General features: G+C 50.6%; 1 protein-coding gene across 1 annotated transcript in view; it reads left to right on the top strand.

Annotated features, from left to right (window-relative positions):
* Positions 1 to 2822: 2822 nt before the first annotated feature.
* EXT1 (exostosin glycosyltransferase 1) overlaps positions 2823 to 22197 on the top strand; it is a 181263-nt gene continuing 161888 nt past the window's right edge. The window contains exon 1 of the mRNA XM_049824725.1: positions 2823 to 4085. Coding sequence (XP_049680682.1) covers positions 3112 to 4085 — 974 coding nt within the window. The 5' untranslated portion in view covers positions 2823 to 3111. The remainder of the gene's footprint in view (positions 4086 to 22197) is intronic.

Raw genomic sequence — 22197 nt, 5'->3', positions numbered from 1 at the left:
ACAGCTAGGGACACGCGCAGGTCTCCCTGAATAAGACTTGCCTGGCACAATGGGATCCAGATCTGTCCGGAGCGATCGTACCGCAACTCAGGAATCCTATGGATAAAGGCTGGTAGCAGTGATATGCAAAGGTTTCTCTCTCTGTGCTCTAAAATGACACCCTAACTGCCTTTGTCCAGATCCAAATATTTTAAAACTTAAGTATTCACTACTGCTATGAAGCGGGCAACACCGTGGGTACCTCAAGCGCAGGGCAGTTCAGCTGGAAAACCAACAGCTTTCACTTCCCTCCTACACTTCTCTATTGCGGTGAGCAGCACTTTCATGCCACGGGCTCAGCAGCACCCCATCCTCAAAATCTACTTGCAACAGTTACCGTCCTTGGCACTGGCAGCAAAGCTCACAGGCTTCTTTTTCTGTTTGAAACCAGTCCCCAGAGGCTTAATTTGCAGACAGTAATGGGATTCCACCTTCCTGCGCCTGACAGAAGGTGCCTCTGTGAGCAGCCTTGGTTCACCTTTCAAGAAGCTGACCTCTTTTTTCTTGAACAGCATCCCAGTTTTGGTATGTGGGCTGTGACAAATGTTTCGGGGAAGGATTACAGGGTTAATTAACACATTAATATTTAATCCCGCTTCTCCACTACCAGGTCGTTGGCCAAAATTTCTGCCCCCCTGGACCCAAATCTACACCGGCCATAAATATGACTTTCTTCTCAGAATCTGACTTATTGTTATTCCCACCTCCTTTCTTCTGCCTGAAACCCTGGCCTCCTTCCTTCAACAGTCCTCCCTACGAATCAAATTATTTTGGAAGGGAATTGTCTTCTCTTGGCTCCAGCTGCAAGATCGAACCTCATTTACTGTCAGTAATGTGCCCTTCCATGGCAGGCTCTCACCTCTTGCGCTGAGGAGGCGCACCGTCTTCACCCACGTTATCCTTACATTTCTCCTCCTCAGCTCCACAGAAGCGGAGGGAGAGGATGAGAGGACACGACAGGAGCCCCAGCTCACTCGTGGGATGGGCATGGAACAGCACGGGGATGGCGAGGCTTTTGGCCAAGACAGGGTTTCTGTCCCTCAGCTGGTGCGAGACACCTCTGGATCTGGCAGCAGGAGAGTGGGAGGTGGGATTGCAGCCCGGGGAAGGCGAATCCGTTACAGCTTTAACGCTGGATACGAGCGGCAGGGAAAGCACGCTGGCACGGGCTTTCCCATGGGACAGTTTCTTGACTTTCAGGGTCTTGTCCAACCAGCTCGAAGCCTGTCCCATCCAATTTCCCCGCTATTATTTGCTGAGCTAGCAGGACTGGATCACGTACACCCGTCCGCGGTGCAATCGCCCCTTCCAGCGCCACGTACGCCGGAGCAAGCCGGGGCTCCCGGCTGCGCTCCCGCCAGCCCCTCCAGCCGGGCCCTGCCCTGGGTTTGCCGCACGGATGAGGGCTCTCCCCGGTAACCCGGGCTGCCGGCGACGGAATTCAACGCCGAGGAGCGGATGAGACGAAGCACAAACGTGTAGCTGCAGGGATGGTTAGGTGCTTGGGCAGCTCCCCGCAGCCTACTCGTTTGATCAGCATTTTTTCGGTGTCTGCCAGCCCCGAGCATCCACCCCGGCGGGGCGCAGGGCCTGCTCCCGAGGGATGCCAACCACATCGCGCCCTCGCCGGAGCCAGCGACGGCGGGGAGCGCTGGCTGCCCCCGGATTTCAGAGCAGCCCCACTCGGGCAGCAGAGCCACCACGTCTTTCCCTCTCTTTTGCCTTCCCCGCCGGTGAGGCGGGAGGGCAGCCAGGGCGGCCACGGCCACGGTCCCCACGAAGGACGCTTTTTCCCGGGCGCCTCGTAACGGGGTTTTGCTGGGTCTCGCCCCCGTATTTGGGCAGTTGGGTCCGTTCGCCCCCGGGACGCTCCCAGCCCAGCCGTACCCCGGGGCGGCGCCGCGCTCGGCAGGGGGCAGCAGCACCGGCGGCACGGCTGGCAAAAACCGGGCGGAACCGGGCTGTCCGCGGCCGGGGACTGCGCGGCGGGCCGGGCCGGGCCGGGCCGGGCCAGGGGCGACGAAGGACCTCGCCGGACCTCAGCGCTGCAGGGCGTGCTGGCGCCGGTGCCGCCCGGCAGGACCCCCCCCCCCCGGTACCATCACACCGCCCGTCCCGCCGGCGGCAGCGGCGGCGCCCCCCGCCCGTCAGGTTATGAATGGGTGCAGCGGAAGCCCCGCCCCCCCGGACGTGACGCCCCGCCAATGGGGGTGCGGGGCTGCGTGGCTGGATGAGGTCAGCGCGGCGGTGCCGGGGCGGGGGCGGCGCGCGGGGGGCCGGGTGAGGCGGGGGTCGCAGCCCGCGGGCGGGCAGGGCAGGGCGGGCAGCGCGCGGGGCTCTGCGGCTCGCCGCCCGCTGCTGCCGCGGCCCGGGGGAGGCGGGGAAGGGGGGAGGGGCGAGGAGGAGGAGGGGGAGGAGGAGAGGGAGGAGGAGGAGGAGGAGAGGGAGGAGGGTCCTCGCCGCCGCCGCTCCGTCCCGGGGGCCATTCAGCGGCAGCGCGGCGAGGAGCGAGCGGCGCCGGGGCCGGGCGGGGGGGGGGGGGGCGCGCCGGGCGATGCAGGGCTTCGTCAGGCTGCGGCGCGGCGGCCGCGGGCTGTGAGCCGGCGGGGCCGGGCTGGGCCGAGCCGGGCTGGGCTGGGCTGGGCCGGGCCGGGCTGGGCTGGGCTGGGCTGGGCTGGCGGCGCGGGGAGGGGCGGGCGGGAGGGAGCGTGGCGGAGGAGAGGGCAGGCAGCGGCGGGAAGGCGGGAGCGGGGCTGCCCCGGTGCCCGCCCCGCGCGGGGGGGGGCCGGCCCCTGAGTGCATGCGGGGCGCCCCGCCGGGCCGCCGCCGGCCCGCCGCCGCCGCCGCCGCCGCCCGCCGCCCCTGAGAGACCGGCGGGGAGAAAGTTGCGGCGGTCGCCCACATGCGCGGCCGCGGCCGGCGGCTTGGGGAACGGCGCCGAGCGGAGGTGGGCGAAGAGAGTTTGAAGCGCTCGCCGGCGGGAAGATGGCGGAGCGGAGCTGAGAGCGGCGCCCGGCGAGCTCGGGCCGCCCCCGCCCTTCCTCCGCAGCCCCCCGGACCCCCGCCGGACACATGCAGGCCAAAAAACGCTACCTGACGCTGCTCTCCGCCGGCACCTGTCTCGCCCTGCTGCTCTACCTGGGAGGCGTGCGGCTGCGGGCGGCCCGGCACCCGCCGCCCGGTAGCCGGCATGGCCCGCCCCCGCGCCCCGGCGCCGAGCGGCCCTGGCCCCGCTTCCCCGACGCCCTGCGGCCCTTCGCGCCCGCCGAGCGGCCGGGCCCCGAGGGCGGCGGTGGCGGCGGCGGCGGCGGCGGGGGGCGCGTCTCCCCCCGGCAGCGGCGGGACGCCAGCGCCGGCCTCTACCGCGGGCGCCGCTGCCGCATGGAGTCCTGCTTCGACTTCGGCCAGTGCCGGAAAAACGGCTTCAAGGTCTACGTGTACCCGCAGCAGAAGGGGGAGAAGATCGCCGAGAGCTACCAGAACGTCCTGGCCGCCATCGAGGGCTCCCGCTTCTACACCTCCGACCCCGGGCAGGCCTGCCTCTTCGTCCTCAGCCTGGACACGCTGGACCGGGACCAGCTCTCCCCCCAGTACGTGCACAACCTCCGCTCCAAGGTGCAGAGCCTCCACCTGTGGAACAACGGCAGAAACCACCTGATTTTTAACTTGTACTCCGGCACCTGGCCCGACTACACCGAGGATGTGGGGTTCGACATCGGCCAGGCCATGCTGGCCAAAGCCAGCATCAGTACTGAAAACTTCAGACCCAACTTTGACGTTTCTATCCCGCTCTTTTCTAAGGATCATCCTAGGACAGGAGGGGAGAAGGGATTTTTGAGGTTTAACACCATCCCTCCTCTCAGGAAGTACATGTTGGTATTCAAGGGGAAAAGGTACCTGACGGGGATAGGGTCAGACACCAGGAATGCCTTATATCATGTCCATAACGGAGAGGATGTTGTCCTCCTGACCACCTGCAAGCATGGCAAAGACTGGCAAAAGCACAAGGATTCGCGCTGCGATCGAGACAACGCCGAATACGAAAAGTAAGTGAGCGGCGTATGCCCCTTCCCCGTGCGCGCGTCCCCGGGGCCGTGCCGGCATGCCCAGCTCCGCAGGCGGCCCCGGCCGCCGGGCAGATGCGGGCAGATGTGCGCCGGGGCGCTGGCGGCTTCTCGCGGGCCGGAGGAAAGTCGCGGTCTCTCCTTCGGATGGGTCGCTCGGTCCTCCTGTCCCTGGCGAGGCTGCCAGCTGGCTCCGAGGCGCTGCCTTGGCCCGGGGAAGCTGGCGGGGAGGCGTCCGGCAGCGGCTGTGGCGTGGCTCGCCCCGGGGAGCGATGACCTGCAGCCGCAGCCCTTTGGCTTCGCGAACACGGCCGGCGGCAGAGATGTTGCTGGAGGATGCTCTGGCATCTGGCGCTGCCCTTCGTGTCCGTCCACCCCCCGCCCCCGGTGCCTCTTAGGGTCCATGCCCTGTGCTTTCCCTGGCCCGGGACAAAGTTTGTGCGAGTCCTCAGCCCTCTTCAACGCGCCCGTGAGCCTGGCCCCCATGGTGGGTTAGTCGCTGAGGGTGCTTGCCGTGATGCTCTCTCCAAAAAGCAGCGTGTGTCTGGCCGGTGTCCGTGTATCTCCACGGACGAGACAGTAACTTGCCCTGCCGTCTTTTTCCTCTCTGTTCAAACCAGCACAGCATCGGTAAAGAAAGGAGGAAAAAGAAATGCTGACTGCGTTCGCGTCCTGTGCATGAGTTTCTGATTTTTACGTGCGAGAGGATACGCCGGCGGCGCGAGCACGGCATGTGTTTTCTGTGAATGCTTGGTTTCTTGGCTTTCCCCGATTTTTATTTTTATTTGTTGGTAATGTCACTGTGTAGGCAAATTTTCTGTCGCTGTGGTGCTGCCCTTGTCTTCCAGTCTGCTTTTCAGGTTTGTATACGTCGCTGCTGGGAAAATCGCTTCCTGGGAATTACCTCCAGGACTGCGATGCTGACTAAGCCGTTTGCAACTGATTAGTTCATTTAAATGCCGATCACCGCTACGTTTGCTGCAGAGCAGGTGTCTATATATGAAGTTTTTCGCATGAGAATGTTTCCCGTGTAGCAGGAGTTGGACGCTGAATTAAAACAGACCAGCCATATAGCGCTGAGTAGCGTGCAGTGGAGCTGCACCGATAGCTGCCAACGGCTAGAGGGGTTTGCGATGCACAGAGGAACGTGGGTGGAAAAATACTCTTGGAGAGCAGTTGGGAAGAAACTACAGTGGCATTAATGGTGATCAAAATTTCCAGCTGGCTGCCTGTTTCTCCACTGAAACTATCCGCAGGGGATTGGGAGAGACTGGGAAGGTCAGCACCGCAACGCTGGGAAGCCAGTGTGTGCCTGGGCGAACTCTGCTCGCCCTCCAGTTACCGTAAATCTGCCGCAGAGCCGGGGGGGGAATAGCAGTGCAAATACTTGGTGGACTTTTAATCCCATTCACTTTTGGAAAACTGATGGGTGAGCGGTGAAATGATGCAAATGTGGAAGTGATACAGCGGTGGTACCGAGTGATCGGTAGAGATACTAAGCTAAGCTCGTGTTATTCGTGACCTGGGAGTCCCTTTGGCTTGTGATCTCCTTTAGGGAATATTTTTTGAGGCGGAAGAAGGGAGACCTGACAATTGTAGCCTTGCAGACTGTGCTGATTTCTGGCATAGATCTCAGCAACTGGAGCTAACTTACAGATAGGAAAAGTCCTGGTTATGTGCTGTGTTCTACAGCACGTGTGCTATCGACTTGTCATAAAACCAAACATACCTGCCTGTGCTTTGACCCGAGTAGGGCCGTATTAATTTTTTTTTTTACAGCTATGCCATTTGGTCCAATAAAAAGATAGATTTCTCCCCACAAGTGTCCTAAAAAGTGTCTTTGACGCTTATTTTGTACGTGTCAACCCTCAGGGGATATGGAAGCGTGAACCCAACTGGTACACCGTGCTGTTCATACAAAGGACCATACTTGCCACTAAGGTGCAGCCGTGTCTGGGGTGGTGTATGGGGACTTCAACATTTGTTGCAATGCTGCTGTTAAAGACAGGAAGTAAAAAAAAGATTGCAAGGAAATAAGTTTACTCCAAGAATCGAGGCAGGCTGAATCTGTGGTCGGGCCACCGAGATGAACGGGCTCGCTCTGGCGAACAACTGCAAACGCTGAAGCTCTTTAACCCGGCATCTTATCTGAGCGAGCGCACCTGCCGGAGCATGCTGCTGCCCCTTCGCACTCTTGCTTCGGCGCCGATTCACAGCAAAGTATGCCATCTGCTGATCTCCCAGCACCGTGTCCTGTGGTGGCCTGCGTTCTCTGTCTCTCCTGTGTGAATGCGGACCATGCCTGGTGCTCCGCTCCCATTATGAAATCCAGCAAGATCCCATCCCCGAGGTAGCGTAAGGGCGGTCAGCCAGTTGAAATGGTTCTGTCCCTCTGTGTAACCCAGGTGTGGAGGCTGTAGGAGGGACTCCGCTATTCGCCCCACCTGAAGCAGCATCCGATCGTGAACGAAGCTGCAGTGCTTGGGAGAGAAATGTCTCTAAATACAGCCGAGCCCTTGAAAACTGCACGCAGAGCTGCTCTCTTGGGGCTTTTTGGGCTTGGATTTAACAATGAGTCCTCAAGGTTTTAATCTAAAAGAAGAAAAATGCTTTCTCTAAGAGATGAGTCTTTGCATATACATAGAGAGTTGGGAAAGTTGCATATTGCGCTCTTGCGTGCCTGTTTTTCTCATCCTCTGCTGTGACACTTACGCTGTTTCACTTCGTGTGGAAGGCAGGAGTGTGGGTGCCCTGGCCATGGGGAGCTGGCCCCGAGATACCGGTCCTTGCCAGGGCAAAATATGAATGATTGGCTTCAGGTAGAGGCCTTACCAAGCCGTGTAAATTAGGTGACCAGATTTTAAAACATGGTAATCTTGTGTCAATAGGGTGGTAGTGTTATACTGTGGTATACTTGGTGCCATTGCACACTGTAAGATGGTTGTGATGGGGTTTCATCTATTCTGCAACATCTGTTGTTGGGTTTGAACGATGTACACCTGTCTGCAGGATGAGTTGTTTCCTCTCTAGGAGATTGAAAAAGCCAAGAAAGGTGACTTCTTGACCTATGGAAAATGCATAGAGTCTTATTTCATTTGGAAGGAGGAGGGAAGCGCATGTGCCTATTTGACCGTCTTCCTGAATTGTATCGAAAGATCCATCTGTATGTTACAGCTAATTAATTTGTATCCCAGTTATGCATCTCAGCAAATGAAGCTGATGCAGGCTAAAATGAATTGCATTATCATGATTAAACTACTAGCAAACAGGATATAAAGGAAACCAAAGAAAAACTCTTGCTTCTTTACAGTGTCCTTGACTGTCAAAGTTGGCCTTTGTCACCCAGCGCTAGGGCAGCTGGGCTTTTTGAATTCCTCCACGGTAGGATTTCAGTGTCAAGCTTATTGTTTCACAAAGGGTTAAGCAAATAAACAGTGCTGCTGCTGAAGTTTGAAGACAGCCTCTTAAATATTTAATGACAGTCTAAATATATACATATGTACAATGTGTTTTAAACAAAGGCAGAATTCATGTACAGGCTTAACTGGTTCCAAATAATTACTTTTTGGAAGGTAATATAAATGACTATGGATACCGAAAGAAATGGAGGAATGCAATGTTTTAGTAGTAGAGCCAGATGCAGAGAAGAGATTTGCACCAAAATGGGGATCTTTCTAGGAAAGTAAATGACGTTGTCTGTGGTGCATCCTCTGATTGGCAGCAACCCTGCCCTTGGAAGACTGAGAGTAATGGTATCCAAAAACATAAAGTCTTGTCAAAAGCTCATTCCAGGAGGCTTTTTGCTCATATCTGCGCAGGATAGCTTAAGTTAATGCTGGTAGTGAAACAAAGGGGTAAAAAAAATAATGAACAGGGTTGAAGAGAGTAAGATGGAGAAGGGGCAGTGAGCAAAAAATGTGTTTTTGGAGAAACGTGAACTTAGGTGAAGGACAACTAGTGTAGCGAGGTGTTTTTCAGAGACTTAATAAGTTTTTCAACTCGTCAGTTCTCAGAAAGCCTGCGTGATCAAGACTGAACTGAGAAAGGCAGGCAAAACACGCAGGACCTCACGAGGTGAGACTGGTTCTGCGAGAGGAGGTTGGAGGCGTGCGGTTGAGGAGGAGCCTACGGGAAGGACCTACCTGGAGCTGCTGGGTGCTGGCAGAAGCGGCAGAAGTGCAACAGCACACCGCATGCTTATGCCTGTGAGACATCTCTGCAGGGCACGTGACAGCACTGAGCAGGGTTGTGTATGTACTTTTACAGGTGAAAATATCCAGCCGAACGTTTTCATTGATCTTGGTACCTGGTAGGTTTACCTGGTGTGCACTCTACTGGTGGAACGTGTGTCAATCACGGCTGAACCTCCTACCCATGTAAATGCTGTCCTGAGCAAAGGTTACAGTTGTGCAGTAAGCACAGAATGGGAACAAAAGCAACTTTTAGTTTCGCTTCCTTCCCACCAGGAATAAAATACACATATGAAAAAAGAAGTGGTAGATTTAGACGCTAGGGATGACTTTGCCACTCACAAGACTGGCATGAAAACCTGAAGTAAGGCTTAGGCATGCCCGTCCAACATGTGATGATAATCTAGACGCTGCATACGCATGTATGTGCATGTTTTGAGCAAAGGCAAAATTCTTGTATTTTCAACATACTGAGCCTCAGTCCATTGTATTAAAATATAAATGTAAATGCCAAACTTAATCACTTACTGAATTATTTTTGGAATTATTTAAAAGCCTTCACAAGTCAGCCCCTTTGCACCTGTTTAGGACAGGGCCGAGAAATCACCCAGGTTGAGGGTGGCTGTTGTCCGGGATATCTGAACTGAGGTGGGAACCAGTCCATGCATCTTGTGTATCACCAGGCTGCTTCAGGAGCTTGGATGAAACTCAAGAACTACTGAGAGATCTTGGGCATTTTCCCAGAGTATCTTGGCTCCTGCAGAGACCTATCCCCACCAGACTGCTTTTTTATTTTAATATCCATTTTTGAGAAACTGGAAGTTGGCCTGTTTTACAGTGTGTTTATTCCAAAATGCAGTAAGCAAGTAAATAACAAACCCTTAACGTACATCTGAGAAATATGGGATTTGTTCTATCATGTTCTTCCTCCTGCTCTCTGTATGTATTGCAAAGTGTCCTTATGTGCCTGTCGATGCTGATTTAATGCAAGTAGTGCCTGGGGGGGGGCTAGGAGCTTCCACCTGGGAGGCTCTGGGCTGATGGCCTGGCAGGAGCTGGGAGCAGGGGCAACAGGAGCATCCTTGAGCTTGTGACCAGCGGTGCAATCCTCAGCCTGGCCGTTTGCACCAGGCTCTTCCCTCTCGGAAAAGGGGTGGAAGAGGGTGGACACGTGTGTGTGAGCGTTGTTTCCCTGTGCAAGCGGCCCCGAGCGCCGCAGCGTGTGTGGCCGGGTGTGTAGGGTCAGGTACCGGCAGAGGAGCCCACCCTGCCCGCGGGCCTTAAACCAGGCACCCTCCTAACCTCAAGTAATTAAGTTTTCGTGTGGGGCGAGTTATTAGTATAATTGCTTGCCCCAGGCTTTTCTGCATCTTTCTGTGAAGCATCTCATACGAGGCTCTGTGGTGACAAAGCATTACAGGAGATGGTTGATCTGGTCCAGAGCAGGCGTTTTCTGTATGCAGAAACGTACGTGAATGCTGCTTTCAAGGCCGGAGGGGCTCTGCTTTTATTTTTCCTGCCTGGCAAAATTGTTCTAGGATAATTTATTGGTAAATAATTATTATCCCTGAAGAGACCCTTGGCGATAGAACAGAACTCAGACCAAACCATGATCTGAGTCGTCACTTTTAATTTTAAGCAGAATTAATCCTGAAATGGGTAGTTTGAAGGGTTTATTGAACCCAGATCAGAACTGAGCTAAAATTAATGTTTCCAGCTACCTGTTTGGGCAAGATGAAACCCTGCCGTGCCCCCAGCGAGGTGCCCTCAGTAAGAAGGTGCTGCAGAGCATCCCGCGATGCCCCTGCCTTCTCGCCCTCCCTGGCCGGGTGTTTCACTTTTTGCAGGACTTTTTGTACCGGCCTAAGGGGAGCTTCACTGAAACTGCTCCTGAGGGAGAGGGGTGGGCAATTTGGGATTCTCGGGGGGGACTTGCGTGCTGCTGCCTGCCGCTCTCTGCTGCATTGAGGCTGTTCCCAGCCATAGACCTCTTTGCATCTGTGCAGCTCTTGACGTGGTGTCTCTCTGGGAGGATGGGACTGAACGAGAGGAGTTTCAGCTCAAGACAGACATGAGCGAAAAAGGCTACTGGTTTGACTCTGCTGGAAATAATCCTTTTGCCCCACATACAGTCCTGGAACAGCCCACTGGAAAGTAAACCGGCAGCTGCTTGCGGGAGAGGGAGGTAAATGAAACTGGTCGGCATGAAGCACTTATTTACTCAACAGATGTGAGTGAAGAGCGTGTGCTGTAATCTGATGATTTCTGCAGTATTATCTGTGATTGTTTTCCCTTTCTCTCTGCAGGGTTTCTTTCAGAAAATCCACAGAGTTTTGTGGTCTTGGGTAAACAAACCGTTTTGCTAACCAGAGAAAAATAATTGGTAGGTACGTAGATAACTGTCTGGCCTGTGAAGGGAGTTAAATGCCACGTTCTGTGCTGCTAAGGTGACTGACTTCTCAAAGACTTGGCTATGCCTAGATGATGCTGCAAGATATATACTCCTGTCCCATGCCGTATGGAGATTAGTTCAGCATGTGGGAAAGTGTGAGTATAACTTCAGGTTATATTTAAGGTTCTGCAGCTTTCCGTGTTGCCAAGTATTTTGGGCTGTATAGGTTTCAAAGCCTTCTCGTGGTTTACACTGAGCAGTGGATTTGTTCCTCCTTCTGTTCATCTGGCTATGCTGTGCTTTTACATAGAGTTTTCTGTGGCTTTGTTTTAAAAAAAAATCCAAATTTCAGAAGGAAACGGGATATCATCACTGTCTTGCCCTTAATTTAGGAGCCTCCTCAGTCAACTGAAGGGAACATCAATGCCACGTAATGCTGATGCAACTCATCCCCACATCTCCGGAGCAGGCAGAGAGGGAGCTGGCGCAGGAGGGGCCTGCGGCACCGGCCACGCAGAGGGGCGATTAAAGATCCGGGCCAGAGGATGGTGGGAGTCGTTATTTCTTCCACTTACGGACAAAATTATAACAGTTGACAGCCATGCATTGGAAGAAACCGAAGAGGCTTCTTGGAGCAGTCCCTGTGCTGGTATTGCAGTGCGGGCACCGCAGGGCCGGGGAGGTGGTTTGGAAGCAGAGAGATGGAGATCAGCACAATGCAGTGGTGCGGGAGAAGCCAGTTTAAGGAATGAATTCGAAATGAGAACAAAAGAGAGGAGATTCGTTTCACATGAGAAGAGGGAAGTAATGCTTTAAGGAATAAAGGCCCTATCTCAGCAAAATGTTGTGCCTAAACTGCTTTGCTGGGAAAGAACTGGTGTGAGTGCTGCCAGGCTGATGGCTTTCCAAATGCAATCTGACTTCCTAAAATGTTACCGTTTCTTAGAATAAGAAAACAACTTGAAGCTGCTCAGGAGGGTTAGGCCTTCTCAATAACGAGAGAAGGAAGATGCCATTTTCTTTAACTGTCTTGTGTTTTCCCCTCTCGCGTCTCCCACCGCCTGTCGCTGAGATTCAACCTCAGTTTTTCGGGTGGTGTAGTGCTGTCTTCTCGGCAGGGATGCAGATGGGGTGCTATGCGGGTGTTCCCTGAAAGGTGGTAGAGTTGGGGCATTTGCGTTGGCTAAATCCCATTTCATGTTCCAGTAAGATGGAGTTCTGCTCGCTCCTGCCGTCCCTGGGTGCGGTGTGGTGCTGGCAGGGCTGTCGCGGGAGTCCTGCCGCCTTCTGCCTGTAGCCTGCATGGTCTCGGGACCGCAGTCCGACGGCTAGGATTGCCACTGGCCACCGTGGTTACGTTTCCATATGTCTTTAAAATGGGGAAGAACACTTTGCTTTCCCTGAGCGTTTTTTGGGGTTACTTTACTGCTTCATAACGTTTTAGAGAAAGTGCAATGTAAGACTGAAATATTATTCATTAATGTTTTCTGTATCTGCTTCTTAGGAAGCAACAGTGAGTGTAGGTCTAAATTGTGACCTTTTCTGATAAAATGTGGTAGTTGTCAGAAGCAGCATAAAGCAGCTGTTCGCTGTGTGTATCAGTGTGGAAATGCCCACAAAAGCTTTTTTGGGGTTTGACATTTGTCCGAGGTCAGGATACGTGGTCACATTTAGTATATGAGCCTTTTAACTCTCCTTGCTTCCCTCAGATGCTACCGAAGTCCACCACTTTTCCAGGCGCTGAAGCACTGCCGTTTCTGATTGCTCCTCCAAGGGTTCTTGTGGTGCAGTTAGCAAATTCAGTAAAGCTCTTCTGCCTTAAGTTGACTTTTTTCCCCATGATGGTTTCTAGTCCAGAAATACATGAAAACGAAATAATTCCTGGGTTCCTAAGTGAATTTCCCGTTTGTTCACTTTTTTCCCTCTAATACACTCTTTGTGTTTGTGAATGAAACAGAATTAGGGCTAATTTAGTTGATTGGCTGCAAAACAAAAGTATTCAATGCTAAGAATGGGAAATGAGAAGGCCTTTCTGAAATGTTACTTCTTTGCATAATTGTAATAGATTATAATTATGCAGTTGGGTGTTTAGCAGTGGATTTGCTGTAAACACAGGGATGGAAAATGTCTTGTCGCTCGCGTCGGTTCGAATCCCAGTGCAGTCCCGTCGATGGCTGTACCAGCATCTTTAACGACATTTTCTCTTCAGGCGGGATGGCGTGTTACAGAAAATGCTATCTCCAGTTCCCCTTCCAGCTCCTCCCACAAAATTACCGCAGGTCGATATGGCCATGTCAGGCTGTTGACACAAATCAATAAGATCAATCATTCTTCAGCTCCTAAACAAAATTGAGAGGGCGAGGCTGACGGGCTGCGTGTAGCAATACTGGCAGCGATTCCTAAATGGAAAATGCATACCGTAATGTTTGCAAAGTGTATGTGGGGGACCCTGTCCTGTTAATAATTAGTTCTCCGAGGCTGTAAAAGGAGGGAGCACGGTATAAATCGCTTCCTACAACTGCAGTATGAGTTATGGCCCCTACAGCTGTCAGGCTGATGGAGAACATCACCTGCCCAACAGCGGTGCCGGAGAGGGGTGAGTGTGGCAGAGTTTGGTTAGGAATCCTGATTTTCTTCATTCTCCTGGAAGATTTTGACTTCTGATACTGTGTTTTGCCCCACGAATAATTTCAGACATTTTATTGCAATCCTGGAATTAATTCCTGGTGCAGTCAGGTAGTTCAGCGTGTAACTGCCAGCAAGCCCATCAAAACTGTAGTTGCTGTAGTCTGCAAGAATAAAATCATAGGCTGCTTCTAAAAATCAGAACCTTTATCTGAAAGGAAGGACAAATCTTTGTTTATAATGTCTAAGTTTATATCTCTGAAGGCTTGTTTGGGTGTGTCTGCTCATAGACTCAATCAGCTGCCTCAGGAAGATAAACACATAAATGTTTCATCTCCTCGATTTGCCACCAACCATTGTGCTGGGTGCTAGCAGATTTTTCTTTTAATTAAATATAATTTATCTAATCCTAATGGGAAACATAATTATAGGATTTATTTTTTAATACTGTGATTTCAGAATTACTTTATAAAGAAGAGTAACATTTCCCCCTTAAGGCCTCTTTTAAAACGAGCAAACAAAATAAAAAAGCAAAGTACACTTTGCTAAAAGTAATAAATCTCAGACAAGAAGCAAAAAAAAAAAAAAAAAAAAAAGGCATCTGATATGTTGGAGCTGCAATAAAGCTGAAAATTAATGATCAGTAAGTTAGTGCTGCAAGAGAGTGAATGCATTATGGATTTGAGGAGCTGCCTATAGCTTATTAAATGTCAGCAAATTTTAGCATAACCAGTAGAAAACCCTGATCAGAAAATGTAAAACAGTGCAACCTGCTGTTGGAATATCCAGTGCCACAAAGGATGTGTGAACCATGTGTATGGTTGAAACGTAAGAAAGTGCTTTGCAAGATCAGGGTCTGAAATTACACGCTAAACTCCTTTAGTTTCTGATCAGAGGGATTTTAACATTTTGGTAAGGCACAACTGTAGTCTCAGGGAGGGATTTATTGTACTGTAAAACCTTTGCATGAGAAGGTATGTATGACTGTTTAAAATAATTTAAAACAAATAACATCCCCACACCCTCCCACTCTCTCTCGTGGTTTTTTCCCTAAAACGGAAAGGTAAGGTTACTGCTTGAATTGTAATGGAATAATACATCAAGTGAGTGATCACATCAGGCATGGACACTTACCAAATCACAGCGAGATAACTGTGAATAACTCTCTAGTTTCAACAATTTGCATGGCCATTAACAATTGATGGGTTTCCCTTAGAACCGCATTATCTATGGCAGCGGGATCTATTCCCATGCACCGTTCCTGCATACTAAGTGCCAGCGAAATTCTCAAAAGTGAGGGTAGTAAAAAATCTGATAGCAGCAAGGTGAATGAAGCAGGTAGGAATTTCAAGGCGACACTTTTTGAAGGTGGGGAAGTATTTCAGATGATCACGCGTTTTCATAACTGCTCTCCCCCCCTTCCCTGCCTTCTTTTTTAACTACAGTTCTGCAAGTTTTTTTTAATTCAAGCTGGCATTAGGTTTCCCTTCACTACTTGGCATCATCTTGGGCTTAATGGTTGGTCTGGCATGTGGATCAGTTTAAGCAAGATTTTAAAATACGTTTTGTTTTAGTTTTGGATTCGACACGTGTCTTGAGGAGCTTTTGTGCATATTTGACAAAAGATAAAAACGGTGGTAAATTTAGCAGTTCTAGATTGCTGGGTGGCTCTTTCATGGGAGTGATTTCAAGCAGGTGTCAAAGATGTGCTTTCCTTATGAGAATCGTGCCACCATTTTAATAAACATGCAGCACATCCCATATTTCTAGGGCTTTCATCTCCGGCTGACGGCATGTCAGATCTTTCCAGATTCCTCCATCAAGTTGACTTTTCCAGCCCGGAATCTCATCTCTTCTCTCTCTTTTTATTTCTCTTTCTCGCCCTTTTCTCTTCCCTCTCCCCCTTTCTCTTTCACGGTGCTGCTGTTGTGGCAAGATTAAAGCGACTGAGTGAAGCGGTGGCGGGGAAAGCTGGGATAATCAAAGTGCGCAAGCGGCTGGAGCTGTGTGAAGGCAGGTGGGTGACACATCAAAGCCGGTGGGTACCGGCTCTTGCTGCTCTCGCCTCGCCGGGTAAATGACCCCCCCTGCCATAAACAGGGTTCCTGGGGTGAGTTTGTGAGCTCACGCGTACACAAATGCGATCGCTTTTCTACGCCCCTCCCAAAATTTGATTGCAGAGAATGGTAATAAAGTCTTAGCTTTGTTCCTTGGAAGATGGCTTCTGTAGACGTGGCGCGTAAGGAAGTAGTACCGGGGTTGTTGATAGCGGGCGGCCGCTCGCTTTCAGTCAGCTAAGAACAGCCCAGCACCTCGTTGTCCCCTCTGCCCGTAAATGCCGTTTCTGGGTTGCTGGAGGTAGGTTGAGGAGAACTGGAAGATCGACCAGTGCCTGGTTGCCCCTGGCCGGGCCTCGCGTGGGCAGCGACCCAGCGTGTCCCGTCTCGGCCAGAGCACCGGTGGCCGGGGCAGGCAGCCGCCCCTCGGCTGGCCACAGGCGGGTGCTGCTCCCGGAGCTCCGCATCCAGCGCGAGGGCTAAGGGGGAGCCCCCGAGTGCCCGCTCGTCTCTAAACTCTCTGTGCGTGTCTCTCGATGCGGAGCTAACCGCGGGGCTGGCTCTTGTCTCAGCTGCCACCTCTGCCCGCGTCGCCTCTCCCCAAACCCTGCTCTGTCTGCGCTGTGGAGCTGGGAGGTTGAGCACTCCGCGGTCCGGACGGGATCTTGCTCTGCACGGGGATCCTCGTCTCTGTCTTAGCCATTTGCTCTGAAGGTGTCAAAAAATTGTTGCATGTTGCACCTGCCATCTTTCGCAGGACTTCTTCGCTGCCCCCCCCCCCCCCCCCCCCCCCTCCCAGCCTGCCGGTGTCCGTGTCGGTTACTGCTGCTGAGAACCAAAATAACCAGCGGAGCCGTCCGGACGTGCGTCTCTGGGCTTTGTGCATCGAAACATCAGTGAACTGCAGTGAAAACAGGTTTTCGGCTTTTGCTCCATTAGCTGTGTTTCTGGCGGCCTGTAATAACAGTCCTTTCTAGCAAAAAGGTTTTTTACTCTTCTTTAATTTTTAATGAAAAAATCTTTCTGACACAGGTCATCACAAAATAATTAACAGTGAGATCGTCTGTGTTGTTTGGGTATAAAACTGGAGATCTAAGGATTTAGAGATACTGGTGTGATCCCAGGTTGCCCTGTTGGTGTGGTTACTGGTTATAGCAATAGTTCTTATTTACTTTAACTTTAGTCTCAGGGTAACCCTGTTTCACAATAATCAATGCACTGATTACTATAATTGCATTTTGTGGTAACGTGGTCTTATAATTAACTGACTGAGCTAATAAAGCATGGAATCTAATGAATATTTGTAAACAAACTTCATTAGGAAGTAGGTTGAGAATATGCACTGGTGGAGGATAATAGAGGAGACCCATCCTCAATTTCAATAATTACAACAGCTGGAAACCTGGAAATGAGCAGCAAAGTGTGGAAACCATCCCACTGCTACTTACCTTGTGTTTACTGCTGCACTATGTCTTTAAAAAATCTCTCTTTTAAAAAAAATCTTTCTAGAAAAAGGCTCCCCACTGCAATGAGATCCTGCGTACACAATTTCAGTCTCTTTTGCAGAACATTAAAGCATTATCAGGCATGATGTTGAAAACAGGATTTACAATGTAGGGCTGGTATCGGCCTTGGGTAAGAAGTGTCTATTGTCAACCCGTGATTGAATCTTAATGCAATTAAAATGAAAAAGGAAACCACCATTGAAAATGGGAAATAGATTTCCTAGTGGTGCCTCTGGGGGGTGGATGGCTGACATCTGGCTGTTGCTGGAAACTTGGCTGTGTTTTACTGTCCTTGAGGAACAGTGTCCCATTTTTGCTGTTGTACTGGGCATGCTTTGCCTCCCTCTGGTTGTGTCCCTGTGTTTCAGATGTGTGTTCCTCATCTCAGGCGTGGGGTCCGGTCCTGTACACTCTGTGAGGCCATTTGGGGGCATGTTGTATGAGTCTGGCCAGTTAACAGTTGAAGGATCTGGCCCATTTTGGATGGTTGCTTTATTTTAAGGTCACCAGAAATCCCTTTACACCTCCTTGCCTCCTCTTCCCCCATCTTTAAGCTACTTGACTCTTAAATACATGGTTTTCCCGGCTGAGTCTGTGTGTCTCTTTGACAGAAGTAGCATTAAGTCCTGCTGTCCCCCCACACCCCCCAGCTTTTTTTAAGCTTTTAGTTATTTGCAAAGTTTGGTATTCTCTTTTCAGGAAGCGTGTACGTAAGGAGCCTTGCTCAGAGAGCACCAGCCCTGAGCAATAGGCATGAGTGGCTGCTCTTGCAGCAGGAGCTCGGAGGGGACGGTCTTTCAGCAGCTACAGTTCATGCATTTGCTTCCTACCTGCTGGTTTCAAACAGTATTAATTTTTATGCATTTATTGTGTTTAATTAAAAGCAGGGCTGGTTACAGCACTGCTCCCAGAGATTCCTCCTCCCCCCCCTCCCCCCAATGCAACAAATAGGCATCTGGTATTTGTTTTGTGTAACACAATCATCATAAAATGAAGAGTAGTAAAACATAATTATCTGTAAAGGCTTGTTTTATAAGGCTAAGAATGAGCTTGTTTCTGCCTTGTTTTGTTCTACTTGTAAGATAAAGGATGTCTTTGTATGGTTTTAGCCCCTCTCCAAATTAGTAGAGAATCAGTTATTACAGTGTTTTAAACCCTGGTGCGTAAGGGTGTAAGGTAGTGTGAGTGCATGCATGGGACTGCACCGGTGGATCTCTAGGGGTGGGGAAGAGGCCTTTTCTGTTCCTTTTGGAAAATTTTCCCATCCAAACAATGGGTTTTATTTGAAAGTTTTGGTAAAGTAAGAGGGAGGAAAATCTGTGGGCTACACGAACAAGGTCAGCGTCTCTGAGCTGTGGGCCTTAAAGTTGGGTTTGAGCCCTTTCTGCACACTCCTTATCCTTGGCAGTGTGAAGGACAGTGACGTATGTCCATGTTTGTACTTGGGTATGTGTGAGGACTCTTTGATTTGGCCCTTGTTGCTTCTTGGACAGACCTTAACTTCTGCCATATCTTCATCTCTTCGGAGCATTGCTGGCTTGATCCACCTCTAGTCTGGTCATCAGGTCTCCTAGAACAGGATTCAGCAGTTTTGAAGACCTAATTATACTCCTTTCACCATAGATTTACTGTTTGCTATTTGTTTGTAGGTAGTAGGCCTTTTTGTTTCCCTTCGGCTTGCTGTAACCCTGCAAAAGCCCCTCCTGCCACAACATGGTAGTATTTTTTTTTTCCTGGGAAAAAGTGAAACTAGGTAATTTAAACCAAGTAGATATTAAAGTGAGACGTGCGATTGGCTTATGGTTGTTGCAAAGGTAAAGTGTGAAAACCAAATCCTTTTAGAAGACTCACAGTCTAAGCATATTGTTTGTTTATTTTTCTTTAAGATAGTAATAAGCAAAAAATCCACTGTTTCATAATGAAAACTAAAAGCTGTGGGGCTGCAAGGCACCTTCAACTCCAGCATGCTTTGGAATACGTTTCCTTCGACCCTGTTCTTTGCACAATTAATTAAAGTGATAGAAGAGAAAATACAGCTTCGCTCAGCTTTTATGTGAATTGTAGCCTTCTCAAAAGCAGATATGACTTAGGTATTGCTTTCTCTCAGTGAGGCAAGCCTTGTAATTTTGAATCTTGATTAGCAGCTGCTTTTGTTCTTCCACGAGTCTCGGAAACTATGGGGTTGGGAACACATAACAAATTGCTAAATGATACCCTTGCTGAGAGAGAAATCTCCCCCTCTTGAAGCGTCTCACTCCCTGCATCTTTCGTTCTGCAAAGAGGCTGCGGTGAAGCAGCCCCGGGTGCAGCGACCCGCTGCTGGAGGGGTTAGGAGATGGTCCCCCAGCAAGCTCTGCTCCCTGGGCCACAGCGGTGCCTGGCACAGCCACGTGCTGAGCTGCCTCTGCCCTGTGTTGGAGTCATTTCCTCGAAATACGTTTTCCTTGAAATATGCTTTTCTTGTCATCTTATCTGGGGGTGCTAGTGTAATCTGCACGTTGCTGGCTTTAGTTGTTTAACAGCACTGTTGTGGCTGCTCTGGGTCTTCAGCCAGTGGATGGCCAGCAGCAGCAGGTAAGGTGTCAGGAGGCACCCGGCTGCCTTATGCGAGCTTACCTTATTTTCCATGGCCAGAAGTCTCTGATCTATTCAAATAGAAGCCTGCCCTCCTCCAGAGAAGCAGAGGATGGGTGCGTGATTGCAGGCTGATGTGTAAACATGTCCTTTTGCTGCAAAGTCTCATGTCACACGTGAGCTAATGTGCCATGTATGTCAGAGGGTGCAGAGTCCAGCTGCGAGTCAAATGGTCCAGGGTGTTTGACACCTTCGCACGCTGTACAGTGTTCCACTTACTTTTTTCACGCAAGGCCCAGAATGCATCTTTCTTTGTTATTAATTTTTTTTTTTTCTGGGATATTGCTTCTCTTGTGTAGAGTTGGGAGACATCTCCCTGGAAAGTCTACTGGTCCTTAATTAATTAAAGTCTGCAGAATGTTCTGAGACCAGAGCTGCTTTGCATTCACAATTACAGAATTGTATTTAAAAGTTTGGGTAGCTTCTGATTCAGACTCCTCTTTTCTCTGGAATAAGTGGGTTTCACTTTACCCGTGTAAATATGTGTGGGGGAAGCAACCCCCCCAAGCCATTAGCTTCAGTCGTGCTACCGGTGTGACGTGGTCTCATTATTTGTTCTCTTTCCCATTGTGTGCAGAGTGGTAGCATTGGGTACATTTTCTTTTAAATGTGACATAAAGTGAAATCCTGTTATTTGCACACATTCTGTGGCACTCGTCTTCAAAGTATCTAGGCAACCTTTATGTAGATGACACTTTTAACTCAAAATCTTCCATCATAATGAGCGTGGTCCTGTGAAGAGAAGTAGGGTGAAAAAGGGAGGGAAGAAAGAGCTGGCTTGAACTCACTTTGGGCAGCTTGCGTTGCTTGTGAGAGACTCTTTGTAGGAAGTACAATACACTGAAGATGTCTGCTCTCATACACTTAAACCCTCTACTTAACCGTTCCATGTTTTTCCTTTCAGTTTGGGCAGGTAGGGGGACCTCCTGGCTCTGCTGGAGCTGGCGGTAATGCTGCTGGGAAAGGGGGACTTCAGGGCTTCTACAGTCCGGTGCCAAGCGGTGGATGACTTGCGTGGTTCTTCTCCACTCCAGGCTCAGGAGGATGAGTGCTCCAGGATGCCTGCAGCTGCAGCCCTGCGTGGTGCCCCTGGTGCAGGGTGGACAGTTGCTGCCCATCCTGCGTTGGTGCTGACACTACTCTGATCCCACTGCTGGGATCTTGTGCCAGCTCCACAGGGTCAGCTGGCTCCCTGACATGGGGTGATGTGTCTGGATGAATACCACCGAGTGCAAAGAAGAAGGTGGGAATGCTTGGATGGGGCAGTTGTGGAGGTCAGGAGGCATTACCTGGGTATCTCCAACAGGGACCAGTTCAGGCTGTTGTGGGTCTGTCATCCAGGTGTAGTGGAGCTGGAACTTGGTCTCCAGCAGTAGAGGGAAAGTGCTAGGAATCTTTAGTGTTGATGAGCAGGTGCAGCCAGGATCAATTTCCTGCATACCTTATGATCAATTAATTGCAATTCATTTAGCTTCACTTATAGCTTTTTACTTTAACTCTTTAGGCCAAACCCATTGCAAGGGAAAGAAAAGCGGTTTTTTTTGGTTTTTTTTCTCCCCCGTCCTATTGCTTTTATACAGTAAAGCTTCTGCCTGTTACTGGAGTCCTCTCTTAATGGCAGAGTTCAACATATGACCAGATACTCCCTGCTGCCTCAAAACACCCCACCTTGGTTGTGTGGTCTACGTGGACAGTGACTGATGTTTGTGTAACTCAGAACATCAAGTCCTGCGTTTTGTTTAATAAGCCCATGGCTGTCTTAGGAAGACACAGCAAAACAGCTGCCCTGGCCCCTCAACACGCAGCATACACGAATCTTGCTTTGGTTCCCTTGCCCTGGCCCTGGGCTTTTCACTACATGATGTGTTCCCCATCCAACTCTAATAAAAGGATGGAGGACTGATGCCAGAAGACTGGGACTGTGGTTTGGGGAGATAAAATGTTGGATGTCTGTGACTTAGATTTGCTGGGAGGTGATTCCCTTGGTCTCTTGTTGCATTCATGGTGTCAGTCCAAATGTTCGTGACTGCGACAGCATCTTCCCACAAGCAGCTGGGCTGGCCCAAATGAGGATGCTGAGCTGGCGACGGCAGGGACGGCAGGCACCATGCACTGTTGTCTACCAAGTGCTGGGTTTTGGGAGATGGCAGCCGCCAGCAGTTCACCGAGGTTGGGTTGCCTGGGGAGCTGGTGCAGAGCAGAAAACGAAGCTCAGGTTTCTCACGCTTCTGTTGCCGGATTCCCTTCCCTATCCCCGTGTCGCTCCTCTGGTCTTTATCAATAGCTGACCCTGAGTGTCTAGCGATAGCCAGACAGGGAATGTGGCTGTTTCTTAGGGAATACTGAAAGGGAAAAGTTGGGAATGGCCAGGATAAATATTTAAAGTGTGTGGAGGAAGAAAACATATTTCTGTGTTTGAATGCTTTGGGCATTAAATGAAAGCTTCCTGTTGCAAGGCAAGACTATGTAGCCAGAGGTTGGTTGGTTTTTTGGGGCTTGTTTGGTTTTTTTTTTTTTCCCCCTGCTGTTACGAACAGTGTGATTCCTTACGTGACTTGTTGGGGTAGCAGGGAGGAACCACATGCACTAAACTGAAAATCATACTGTAATGGGATACAGTGCATGGTGTTGCTGGTAATGTATACATAAATAGAGACTCCAGCACTCAGATCTTTGGTGGAGGACAGGTCT

Source organism: Accipiter gentilis, chromosome 2 (genome assembly GCF_929443795.1).
Source record: "Accipiter gentilis chromosome 2, bAccGen1.1, whole genome shotgun sequence".
In the NCBI taxonomy this organism is placed as follows: domain Eukaryota; kingdom Metazoa; phylum Chordata; class Aves; order Accipitriformes; family Accipitridae; genus Astur; species Astur gentilis.
Note: the sequence above shows the minus strand (reverse complement) of the source record. Positions and strands in the feature narration are given on the sequence as shown.